At 44.7% G+C, this 12,012-nt stretch overlaps 1 protein-coding gene across 4 annotated transcripts in view; it reads right to left on the reverse strand.

Annotated features, from left to right (window-relative positions):
- The window catches only part of ILDR1 (immunoglobulin like domain containing receptor 1), a 38,807-nt gene that overhangs the window by 12,099 nt on the left and 14,696 nt on the right, over positions 1-12,012 (reverse strand). For 3 of the 4 annotated variants that reach the window (XM_045185890.3, XM_024578028.4, XM_024578027.4), the window contains exons 3-5: positions 11,228-11,377; positions 7,343-7,462; positions 6,919-7,065 (exon numbers count right to left, since the gene is read on the reverse strand). In XM_045185890.3, coding sequence (XP_045041825.2) covers positions 6,919-7,065; positions 7,343-7,462; positions 11,228-11,377 — 417 coding nt within the window. The remainder of the gene's footprint in view (positions 1-6,918; positions 7,066-7,342; positions 7,463-11,227; positions 11,378-12,012) is intronic. The other variant, XM_024578030.4, reaches the window with a different exon arrangement.

Below are 12,012 nucleotides of genomic sequence, written 5' to 3' on the forward strand. Positions count from 1 at the left end.
TCATCATCCTGCCCATTCCCAAGGTCACCTATAATGTATACGGACATACATGATAATTAGCAGGCAGAGAAATCTCAGGCCATAAACCAACAAGGTCTTCAGCCACAGGCCAAATATAGCTGGTACAGCTGCAAGAGTTTAGAGAAGGCTGTGAGTCAGGGGCTGCCAGGGAAGCTCAGGGCTGACTGTTCAGAGTGGAAAAAGAAATAGAGAAGGATGTAGATGCTGAGGTAAATAGCCAGAATTACTGGTAAAGAATGTTTCTAGCTAGTACCCTGCCCCCATAGGAGAAAACCAGTGGAAGGCAAGAGAAAGCAAAAAGCTGAAGTGGATCCAGTGGACGTTTTGCACCCTTCTCCTCGACCTTAGTAAGTGTTGGGGTTTTCCCCAAGTAGGGGGGAATCTCTAAGGGGTGGGGTGAGGCAGAGAAGGGACAAAGGAAATACCATTTCCTATCAGGGTAAAAATAATAATATTAAAAAGCAGCACAAGGTTTCCATGGAAATGTTACTCTAGTCCCCTAGGTGCAGTTGGTCTGAAGCTCATCACCCACAGTAAGTGAATCTTAAAAAACAAAAGCATTTGGTTGTTTCTGTTCATGAATTTCTGTTTTGAGGTAACTTTGACGAGTGCCATGTCTCCCAAAGTCCCTGACTATCCATGCACATAGGAAGTGTACTTGTGCAGTTGAGTGCAGGAAGTGCCTGCCTCAGGCCCCCAGCCTGGCACTCTCACCTCCCTGGGTTCCCAAGCCCCGCGGCCCCCCCTGATACAGCAGGCTCTGACTGAAGCTTCCTCCTGCCACAGTAGAGGGAAAAGAAGACAGGCATTTTGGACCCAGTAGCACAGGGTGGAGGATTTGGTGAGGCCACTCAGCGGCTTGTCTCCAGCATGAAAAAAACTTCCAGCACAACAGGAAGTGGTTGCAGCAGAGACCCCGGAAATGCTGGAGCTCCAGCCCTGATGGTGTGTCACAGCCCAGCCTGGAGGAAATTGAATGCAAACTTATAGCAGCTCACCCAGCTGCTACCCCTTCAAGCCAACGGACAGCACTCCAGACCCTCCAAAGACAAATTCACATGTTCAGTACTTTCCTCTTGCTTTTGCCAACACTTGCCTCCCCCAGCTCTCTGTGTGTGCCACCATCAGCATACATAATGCCCTGCTCTATATGTGCCACTTTACATAAGCTAACTGCTCCTCAGAGAAATCTTCAATGTGGGATCAGATGAGGAAGTTGGGCTCCTAGAGGTTACCTCCCCAGCCCACAGTCCAACAGCAGGTGACTGGCAGAGACAGGGTGTGACCCTTTCTCTGACACCTGTGTCTGTACTCTTTCTGCCAAACCACCGTGTCCCTAGACTCCTTTATTTCTGTGAAGTAGAAAACCCTTGCTCAGCACTACCTCCTCATTTCTCTCCAGCTCATCTCAACTCCTTTCAAAACCCCCTCCAGCTTAGTCTCTGCCCCCAAGGCCTGGGGATATCTGATGCCATTGGGAACAACCTTATACATCCCCTGCCCCTATAATTGACTCCTGGCTTCCTCTCCTAAAATTATTCCCCAAAGGGCCAAAACAATGTTAGGCCCTCCTAAAATTGTAATTACTCCGTAACTGTTAAGGAGTTGAAATTACATTTGGCCCTTTGAAAGCAACCCTGAGGCTAATGTGTCCACCCCACAATGAAAATTAGTTTGACACCCCTACTCTAAATGGTACCATTCCCCCTTTTGTCCACTTCCTTTGCCTATTCCCCAACTGAAAAGGAGAAAAAAAGGAGCATTAGGCTTAGTCCTTGCTCTCTAAATACTTTTCTTAATTTTTAAAAAATCCTCACCTGAGCATTTGTTTATTGATTTTACACAGAGAGGAAGGGAGGATGGAGCAGAGGAGAGGGGAGGACAAAGGAAGGGAGAGGAGGAGAGGGAAGGGCGAGGGAAGGAGAGGAGAGAAAACACCAATTGGTTGCCTCCCCTAGGGGTCACAACCTAGGTATGTACCCTGACCAGGGATCAAACCAGCGATGTTTCGCTATACCAGATGATGCTCCAAGCGACAGAGTCACTCTGCCAGGGCTCTCCAAACCACCTTTTAAGTTAAACAGACTCCCTGCACAGATAACTCCCTAGGGACTCTTCCAGATCCTCCATATTTCTGTCAAATTTTCACACACTCCAGAGAGTCACCCACCTGTTCCTTTCTTAGCTGCTACCACCTTTTTTCTCAGGGGTCCTCCCTTCCCTGATGCACGGGAACTAATAACAGTGGAAAACACAGCCTCTGAGCTTCTCCCTTGCCCATCCTGACCCTGGAAAGAGCCCCATGGGGACATATAAACTATCAGGATTTTTTGCTGCTCAGCTAAAGGGAAATCAGGCAATAAAATAAGAAGCACAGAGAAAGTAACATAGCTTCAAAAGACTCCTACAACGTTATCTCGGAACTGCAGTAAAGTCTTCCTCGGTCACCTTTAATGAGCTGATTAAAAATACAGACTCCTGGATCCCACTTCCCAGAAACTCTCCAGTCTAATGCAAGGCAAGAAAATCTGTGTTTTCAACAAGTTCCCTCATTCTAATGCAGGGAGTGAAATTGGAGTTGACTGTTGAGGATCCCCAAAACCTTTTGAAAAGTATGATCCTCAGGGATAGGTTTCCTTACATACAGCTTTGAGGGTCAGATGGACTTAACTGGAATCCCAGCATGTACTAGCTGTGTGATGCTGAGTGAGTTTTCAGAGGGTCTAAGCCAAGTCTCCTCATATGTGAGATAGGAGTAATACCTGCTTCCCAAGATTATTGAGGTTAAGTGAGGTAGTACACAAAAAAGTGCCTAACATATGACTGTCAACAGATAGTGGCTCTCACTGTTTTTAATAAATGGTTAGAATAAACTGCTTCTTTCGCCTTAGATCCCATAGGAGACAAAAGTACATATTTGGAGACTAAACCACCCAATGCACATTCATCTTCATTTCTCAGGAAAACCTGGGGCATATTCTTTAAGATGTCTCCTTCCTGATAGAAATGACACTCGAAACCTCCCCGTCCTCCAGAGACCTGTGCCTCTTGTCCTCTGTAGCCAGCATCATCTGTGGGCATCATCTGTGCTTCCCCTGAAGAGCTCCAACTGCACTCGCTTGTAACTGCTTACCATTCCTTTCCACCTCTTTTCCACTCTTACAGAACTCACTCTTTGCCCTCTTTTGATCTAGGGTCATACAGTCCTTTTGCTTTTTCCCATATTACCAGTCACCCATATGACTTGACTGGCTAGTCATTTCATTAACATCCTCAGGACCTTTCTAGAATCCCACACCCTTTGAACTCTTACAAACTCAGCTTTAGGGAACCACCAGCACATGCTTCCTGGCCACACACTGCTAGAGCTGACTGCACTGGAGGGGAACTGACCTCAAGTAGCCCTCCTCCCATCCTGACTTTCCCTGACTGATCTAGCGACCCTGATTCCCTCGTCTAGAGCAGCAGTTTAAACATATCCCACTTCTCATGTCTTACCCTCCTCATGAATTTTCAGCTGATGATATCATCTTTGTTGATGAAGAGGAACCCGCCCTGGGTAAGGAATCAAGAGACCTAGTTCTAGTCCAGGCTCCACCACTAGCAGTATATACTTGTGAGAAAGTCTCACTAGGCCTCACATCCCTCACCTGTGAGGCTGATGGGGTGGTGTGTGGCATAGATCAGAGATTCCAGTGTGGCCTGTGGCCTATTGCAGGGTGTGCCACAGGTTCTGTGGGGAAGAGGCCCAGTAAACGATCTAGGGATGAAAACTGTTTCTCCAGTTCTCACAGAAAAAAAATAAGTTTCCATTTCAGTAACTTTCATCTTTAAGTTCTACTGTCGGTTGTTTACTAGTACTAAGTAAATTATCAAAAGTTACTGAAATGTGCCCTGACAGGTGTGGCGCAGTGGGTTGGGCGTTATCCTGAAAGGCAAAAGGTCACGGGTTCAGTTCCCAGTCAGAGCACATGCTTGGGTTGCAGGTTTGGTCCCCAGTTGGGGTGCATACAAGAGATAACCAACTGATGTTTCTCTCTCACATCGATGTTTCTCTCCCACTTTTTCTCCCTCCCTTCCCCTCTCTCTAAAAACAAACAAAATCTTTTTTTAAAAAAAGAGTTACTGAAATGTGGTGTCATTTTCATTTTTCTCCTTTACTAACTCTCACTAGAAAGTGGAGCAGGTTAGGGAGGTTGGTTGTGGTCAGAGAAATTCAAGAACCACTGACATCATTCTTAAAGCTCTCTTCTGTGTCTAGAATTTTGATTTGTCCAATGTGATCCGCCTTAGCTTCCTCCCTTATATTTTAATCATTGTCTATATTATAATGACTTCCTTGCTCTCTTCAGAGGTCAGGCTGTCTTTCCTTTCTTTTCTACAGGTAGTCATTTCACTGTAAGCCTGATATCACTCCCATTGGTTCCGTCACTCCTTGGTAATCACCTCCCTTTACTGATTTTCCATAGGCCTTGGGTCTTTGCCTACAAATAAACTTATGGTTCTCTTTTACAAAATCAAAGAGAAAACAGTCTCTCTCTCTCTCTCACACACACATACACACACACACACACACACACCCTTCTCTATCTAAAAGCTTTCCTAACAACTTCCGCCCCCTCCATGTAATCGCCTCTCGTCACCAAACTTCTCAGGACAGTGACTCACTTCGGAAGTGACCTCGCTTGCTCCAGTCTAGGGACCTTTATTTGTGGACTGCATTTCTTGCCTTTACCAGTTCTTCTAAATGAACTCTAATCACTTAGGAGGAACTACTCTCCCTGGGAACCTATTTATCAGCTGACTGACAGTGGATACATCTATCATTTGTGGAGGGTTTGCCCTCAGTTCTACCTGTTTTGAGTGTCCCACTGATTTAGAGATTGTAAGAAGGCATTTGAGAGGGTTTTTCTCATCTCTTCCTGTACATCACTACTCCAGTGACAGCGACTTCTTCATGGTGTCTCCCTTGGAGGCTCCTTAAAGGTAGGGAGCGCCACAGCCCAATATTGAGTTTTCTGCTATTTTTCCTCTTTAAGAAGTTTATTGATATTGCAGCCAACGATTGTGATCTGCACACAGAAGCTGTGGCAGGCTCTACTGTGGGAAATTCAGGCTTTCATACGTCAGATAAACATGGATTAAACACTGTACTACCACTGCTACTTACTGTGTGACTTCTCTGACCTTCAGTCCCCTCATCTGTTAAAAAGTGATTATACCTCCCTTCTAGGGTTGTTAAGATTCAATGGGGAAATATATGCAAAGGGCCTACGCAGACCAAACATCCAATAAAAGTTAGTTCTCTTTTCCTGTAAGACAGCAACCTCAGAACACAGGCCTGAAACCAGACTTAGACCATTGAACTTCTTGACACTGTAGATTAGGTTTTGTTTCCATCTTAAGAGGCAATTCCTTATTTTCCCCTTTTAAAAATTCCCTTTCAAAAGGACCAAAATGATAAGAGTGGTTATCTTTGGATACTAAAATTAGACTTTACATATTCCAGAATTTCTCAAATTTTCTACAACATAATACTTATCAGGAAAAGGAAATGTTATTTTTGTTATTTTAAAAACACAAATACCCCTTCCATGAAAAGAAGTTAATTCCACTCCAGCTATCTACTAAGAAGATATTATTATACAATAATTTATTATTCTTTTATCTTCACCACGCATCCTGCAGCCAAATTGTTTAGGGCATGTCATAATTCTGTTTTAAAACATCAAATATCAGCCCTGACTGGTGTGGCTCAGTGGCTTGGGTGTCATGTCACAGACCAAATGGTCACTGGTTTGGATCCTAGTTGGGGTGGGTGCCTGAGTTGCAGGCTGGACCCTTGACTGGGGGTATGCAAGAGGTGACTGATTGATGTTTCTCTTGCACATTGATGTTTCTCTTCCTCACTTTCTCCCTCCTTTCTCTTCTCTCTAAAAATAAATAAATAAATGATTTTTTAAAAAATCAAATTTCAGACCAAAGAAAGATCACATTAAGAGCAAGGTATTCTCCTGTTCCCTCTTCCCTTCCCCTAACGCAGAGATTCCCAAAGTGTGGCCCCCAAACCAGCAACATCGCATCACCCAGGAACTTCTGATAAATGCAAACTCTCAGGCCCACCCAAGACCAATTAAATCAGAAACTCCAGTGGTGAAGCCAGCAATTAAGCTTTAATAAGCCCTCTAGGTGATTCTTAAGTTTGAGAACCACTGTTTTAAGACCTCTTTCCTTTATTCTGCTCTTTTCAAGTCATCTCCAATGAGCAGGCTCCTCTCTTCAGTGCTACATTTATTTATTTATTTATTTATACTCACCCGACAATATGTTTATTGATTTGAGAGAGAGAGAGAGAGAGACAGAGAGAGACAGAGAGAAAAAGAAACACTGATGTGAGAGAGGAACACTGAACGGTTGCCTCCCGTACACATCTCGACTGGGGAAAAAACCACAAAGTAGGTACGTGCCCTGACTGGAGATCAAACCAACAACCTTTTGGTGTATAGGACGATTCTTCAACCAACTGAGCCACCAGCCAGAGGTCTCACTGCTACATTTAAACCACTCCCTTCAGCCACCTCATGGTCAGCAAGGTCAGTGCCAGGATCGTATAGTGGAGGACAGGGATATCAGAGCCGCTGAGGAAATGCCATCAGTAGGCACAGCCATCCAAAAAGGCCTTAGACAGGCTCGAATGAGGCCAGGAAAAAGTTCTCTCACTTGACTCTGTAGCTTGCCCAAGCATCATTTGCTGAGCTGAGGCCAAAGACCCCTAAATCTGTGATGGGAGAAGGTCATGCATGAGAGCCTGGAAGAACACAAGGTTTTGAATCTGATCTGTTTGGGGTACCAGGCACCAGCAGCACCCCATCTCACTGCTTGTCCACCCCCTCTCACCTTCCTCAGGGCAGCAGCAGCGGGTGGGACAGCAGGGGCAGCGGACATAGCAGCAGCAATACTGAGGACAGCACTGGCACCAGCACACTCCAATCAGCAGGAGCAGGAGGAGGGCTCCCATAATGATGAAGATCACCGTCAGCCAGTCTGCAGGGGAGAAGCCAAGCAGGGGCTGAACCAAACATACAGGGGCATGTTCCCAGTTCTAATACCCTAGAGGTCTAACAAATACAGCTTTTGACTCACAGGTTAAGGTTGAGCAATATAATGCAAAAAGCAAAAAAAGTTTAGCTTTGGTAAGAGAACTTCAGAGGTTGGCAAACCTGGGCTTGCCTGTTTCTGCTTTTTGCCTTTTTTTTTTTTTTCCATATGAAAAAAAGTGTCAGGATGAGGTGGAAAAATAGAAAGTTCTTGCAGCACTTACGCAAGACAATGAGCTTCACCTCCTTATCTGGGTCACCTGATGTGTCCCCTGGAGCCTCTATGGTGCAGTAATACACTCCGTGGTCCCACCACATCACTTCATTAATCACAAGATCTGCTCCTGCATGAAAGGAGGGAGAAAGTGCCACTGATTAGAGGAGGGAAATACTTTCTGACCTATGATAGCGTCAAGACCCTACCTAGCATTGTCCTTCCACATCCTAAGAGGGCCCCTTGTAGTTCAGAGAAAAACCTCAACTCCTTCTTTTGAGACTTTCCTCTTTCTCCAAACAGTATCATGGCGGTAGAACGGATCATACCTTGGCCCTACAAGGTATCTTGAAAGGATTTTGGATGCATCACCTCATTCAATTCCCACCACAACTCTTCAAGTGGGTGTGGCAGAGATTACCGCTTGTCTCCCAGTGTCTATTTCTTTCTCCCAGTCTCCCTTTCTTTCACACTCATAGAATTTCTGGTCATGTATGTGGCCATCCAGAATAAAGTCAATATTTCCCATTCTCTCTGACTGAGGGAAATGGACACGGGACTCAGTTCTGGCGGATGGAATGTAAGTACAGGTGTTACACGATGACTCTCAAGAACTTTCTTAAGAACTATCTGGGAGCACCTTTGCCCTTTTGTTCTTCATTTCTTCTTCTACTCTGTTATCTGGAAAGCAACTGTGATGACTACAATCTTGGACCCTGAGGAAGAAGGTGATATTCTTGGTGAGCTGGAAGGAGCGTGGGTCCCTGAGGATTTAATGGAAGAGAGCCACCATACTAGTTCTGGACTGTCTAACTTCAAATTTATAAATGAGAAGAAATAAACCTTACTGTTTAAGTCACTCATGTTTTGGGCTTCTGCTTACTCACAATCAAACTTAATCCTGATACAGTGGATACAATTATTAGCTGCATTTCAGATGAAGAAACCAAGGCCTAGCAGGCCTTGGCCTTCTCCAGGAGGCTAAGAAACTGGCCTAACAACAGAGAAATGATACTTAGCAGAGGTAGGTTCAAGACCCTGCCTCCTTGCCTCACACCCAGTACTGTTAACCACTGAGCTCTAATGTCCTCTCCAAACTAGGTGGAAAATGCCACTGCTTGTATTCCTTGCCACCTGAAAAGAGATACCTCTGACTTTTGAAGGGATAGATTATGAGATAAGCCTGAATAAGGAGGGTTGAAATGCCAATATTTTAAGAGTAAATGTTACTCAAAAAAAGAATTTTCATTCTCATGAGCACCAAGTGCTATGCTACCCCCCTAAGGTGGATGAATGGAACGTTCAAGATTAGCGCATACAACAAATGCTCACTAAAGACCCTCTGTGGGTCCAGCACTGTATCAGACAAGGTGGAAGATCTCAAGAGGAAATGAGGGAGACCTGAAGAGGAAGAAGTCCTATCTCTGTCCTAAAAGGGCTTAAAATCCACTCAGAGGCATCAGGGCAGCCTCCAGTCCCCTCTATTTTAGCCACCGTAAGTACCAGGGGCCAGCTCCAAATTCTTCAAGACCTTAGCATTACAGACTCGCTCCTGTTTAGTTGACAGTCATAGATGCAATTCTTTTTTTAAAAAAGTTTTTTTAATTAAAATATAGTTGGAATACAATATTGTATTAGTTTCAGGTATACGACAGCGATTCAACATTTACACACCATATGAAGTGATCACATGATAAGTCTAGTAAACATCTGTATATCTGCAATTCTTTATCATTTGTTTGTCAAGAAACATTTATTGAGGAAATGAAACAAAAATATGAGGTCATGCAATACTGGAGCTAACTTGGACTTCTGTTCCCTTCTCTTTCTACGTCAATCCCTATGATTTTTTCCTACCCATGATATTCCAAACCCACTACCTTTCCCAGAAACAAGCTTACCACAGATTTGGAAGAATGGTGAAAATGCTTTGGGGGAAATTCCCCCTCAAAAGTTAATACATATAAATCTGCCCCAATTTTTATTAGCGACATTAAGGATTGCTTATGGATGTCAGAGTAATGAGGACATTTAAATATGTTAACATTTTAAATGATCCAAGAACTGATTTGACAGGGTCATCTCACACAGAGCAGACATGGGCAGAAAAGTATCAGAAAACAAGGGCTTCAGATGTCACAAGCCTAGAGGTAAAAATAAAAACCAAGGGGAAATACCACTTTCCCATGGGAGTAAGAAACAGTCCGTGTCTGATCCAAAGTGGTCAATTGGGAGTGGAGGTAGTAGACAACACCGCTCACAATTAGGAAAAAAAGACAATAAAGTAGGGACTGTCACCTATGGGGACTTTCAACCTTCAAAAACTGTAAAGGAGATTTGCTATTAAAGAGACTTTAAACTTGAGTCATATCAGAGCTAATTCTGTGGGCTCTGGAGAAAGTGGAACCACCCTGAATCTTTGAGAATGCCCCTGAAGACTAGAAAAGGACAGATGTTCCCTAAGGCCAGGAGTTCAAGCACTGCTTAGGGAAATCAGAGGTTGAATGTAAAGGAATCAGACTTAAGTCAAAGTATTAGAAACAAAGTTGAAAGGTAATTGTTAAACTGTCTCCCTTTATTTTATTATTATTTTTTTAATCCTCACCTGAGGACATTTATTTTTCAATATTTTAACAGAGAGAGGAGAGGAGAGGAAGAATGACAGAGAAATGTTGATTTGAGACAGAAGCATCAATTGGTTGCCATATGCACCTGGAGTGGGGATCGAACCTGCAACCCAGATATGTGCCCTGACCGGAAATTGAACCTGCAACCCTTACGGGACAACATTCCAAACAAATGAGCCATGCTGGCCAAGGCAAACTGGCTCCCTTTAAATGATCTACGTATAAATGGTCACAGAACATTGACTGATTTCTCTACGTTGTTGCTATGGGTACCCTGAGTATTCCCCCCATCCGATTTTCCTTTTAACCAGCAAATGTTTTTGTAACACAGCACACAAAGCTCACTGAAATAGGCTCTGAACTTTGTGCCAATAACTCATCACACTAATCCTGGATTAAAAGATAGGAATGTGGGGTGCTAACCCATCCATCCAAAAGTATGCTGAGTGATCATAACTAAACTTCGCTGCACAATTACTGTTTGCTAAGTGCTTTACACATACCGTCTCACTTAATCCTGACAAGTCCCCAGGTGCTGTTGTCAAGTTTCACTTAATAGAAATTGAGGACAAAAAAATTGAAGGGACTTGCCCAATTCACACACCCCGTAAGTGCAGAATGAGGACTCACACCTGAGTCTAATCACCACTCCCTGTACTGGGCACAATGAATAGATGTGCTTTAGATATGGCTCTCAGATACCACATTTGATATTCACTTCAGTGTGGGGAGACAGAGACCATTATGCTCATCTTTCAGAGGAGGTAACAGAAGCTAGAGAAAATATCTGCCACTGCTCACTGAGCCAGCACGTGGAAGTAATGGAACACTCAGCCAGGTGCTTTGACTCTAAGCCCAATGCTCTTTTCTGTACCAGTGGAGGCTGCTGGTCTCAAGGTGGCTGTTTTCTTGGATATGTATAACAGGCATGAGCGGGGGAAACTCAGGAGCCTGGGTTCCAGCAGGCTCTGAGAGCAATTCACAGAAGGGGTCAAAGAGCCTCATCCACTGCGTAGCCCTGAACCTCAGGGAAGCAAAGGAAACCATCCACTGCCAGACCTTTAGCCAGTGCTCATCCAAAGACCAACTTCCAAAGAAGTGACTTCAGATGATGCAGCACATTCCGTATATCTGGCATTTTACTCAAACAATGGCAGGGACCAAAGAGATCATCAGGCAGCAGAGAAAAAGGGAAATCCCCACAGTGACTCAGCCTGGTGTCTGCACCCCTGCCACCCTCAGTCCCCTGCTGCCTCCCCCACACTCACGGTTCTGGATGGTGATCTTGCGCTGCCGGTAATCTACCCCCAGCACAGGCTCATTCTGACCCCGCCTCTGGGCCACGATGCGAACCTCCCGCTGGCTGTCATTGCAGTCATTGGAAGGGTCCTGGCCCAGGGACAAAGCTGCCTGGTATGCTGAGGAAAGAGGACACACCCAAGTCACACAGAAATGGGGGATTCCCAGGAAGAAAGGTGCTCTTACTGTGAGCCTACGTGTCCCCAGGGAGTTTTGTTAAACATGAAGATTCTGATTCGGTACGTTTGGAATGAGAAGCAGAAATTCTGCATTTCTAATGAGCTCCCAAGTGATAACAATGAGCCACACTTTGAGCAGTGAGACTCCAGACCCACCCAATAGGCCACCATTTCCAAATCCTGGCTGCATCCCCTGATCTCCCCTCTCAACTTCCTTTGTCTCATTTTCAGTCGCCCCAGACTCTGCTCTCATAGGGTTCATCCATCTGCCCTTACAGTACAAAGTCTGAGAGCTGTTAAATCTGCTGGAGCAAACATCTACTACCCTAGTCTCTCCTACCTCCCCACTTAACCCAGGCATTTTATGAGGAACCCCCAGGAAACAATACCTCAATTTAGAGAGGGAGGGTTTCTTGGGGGGACATCAGACTCTGTGGGTAGCTCAGTTAGGGTTTGGGGTTTATATTGTGAGACATTAGTAGAACTAAAGGAGGTAAAGTTGATGCCTCCCCCTCCTTTTCTCAGGAAGCTCACTTCCTGCCTACAAACAGGGCGTGCACTTCTGTTCCCAAAAT

The sequence above is a fragment of the Desmodus rotundus genome, chromosome 2, assembly GCF_022682495.2.
Source record: "Desmodus rotundus isolate HL8 chromosome 2, HLdesRot8A.1, whole genome shotgun sequence".
NCBI lineage: Eukaryota > Metazoa > Chordata > Mammalia > Chiroptera > Phyllostomidae > Desmodus > Desmodus rotundus.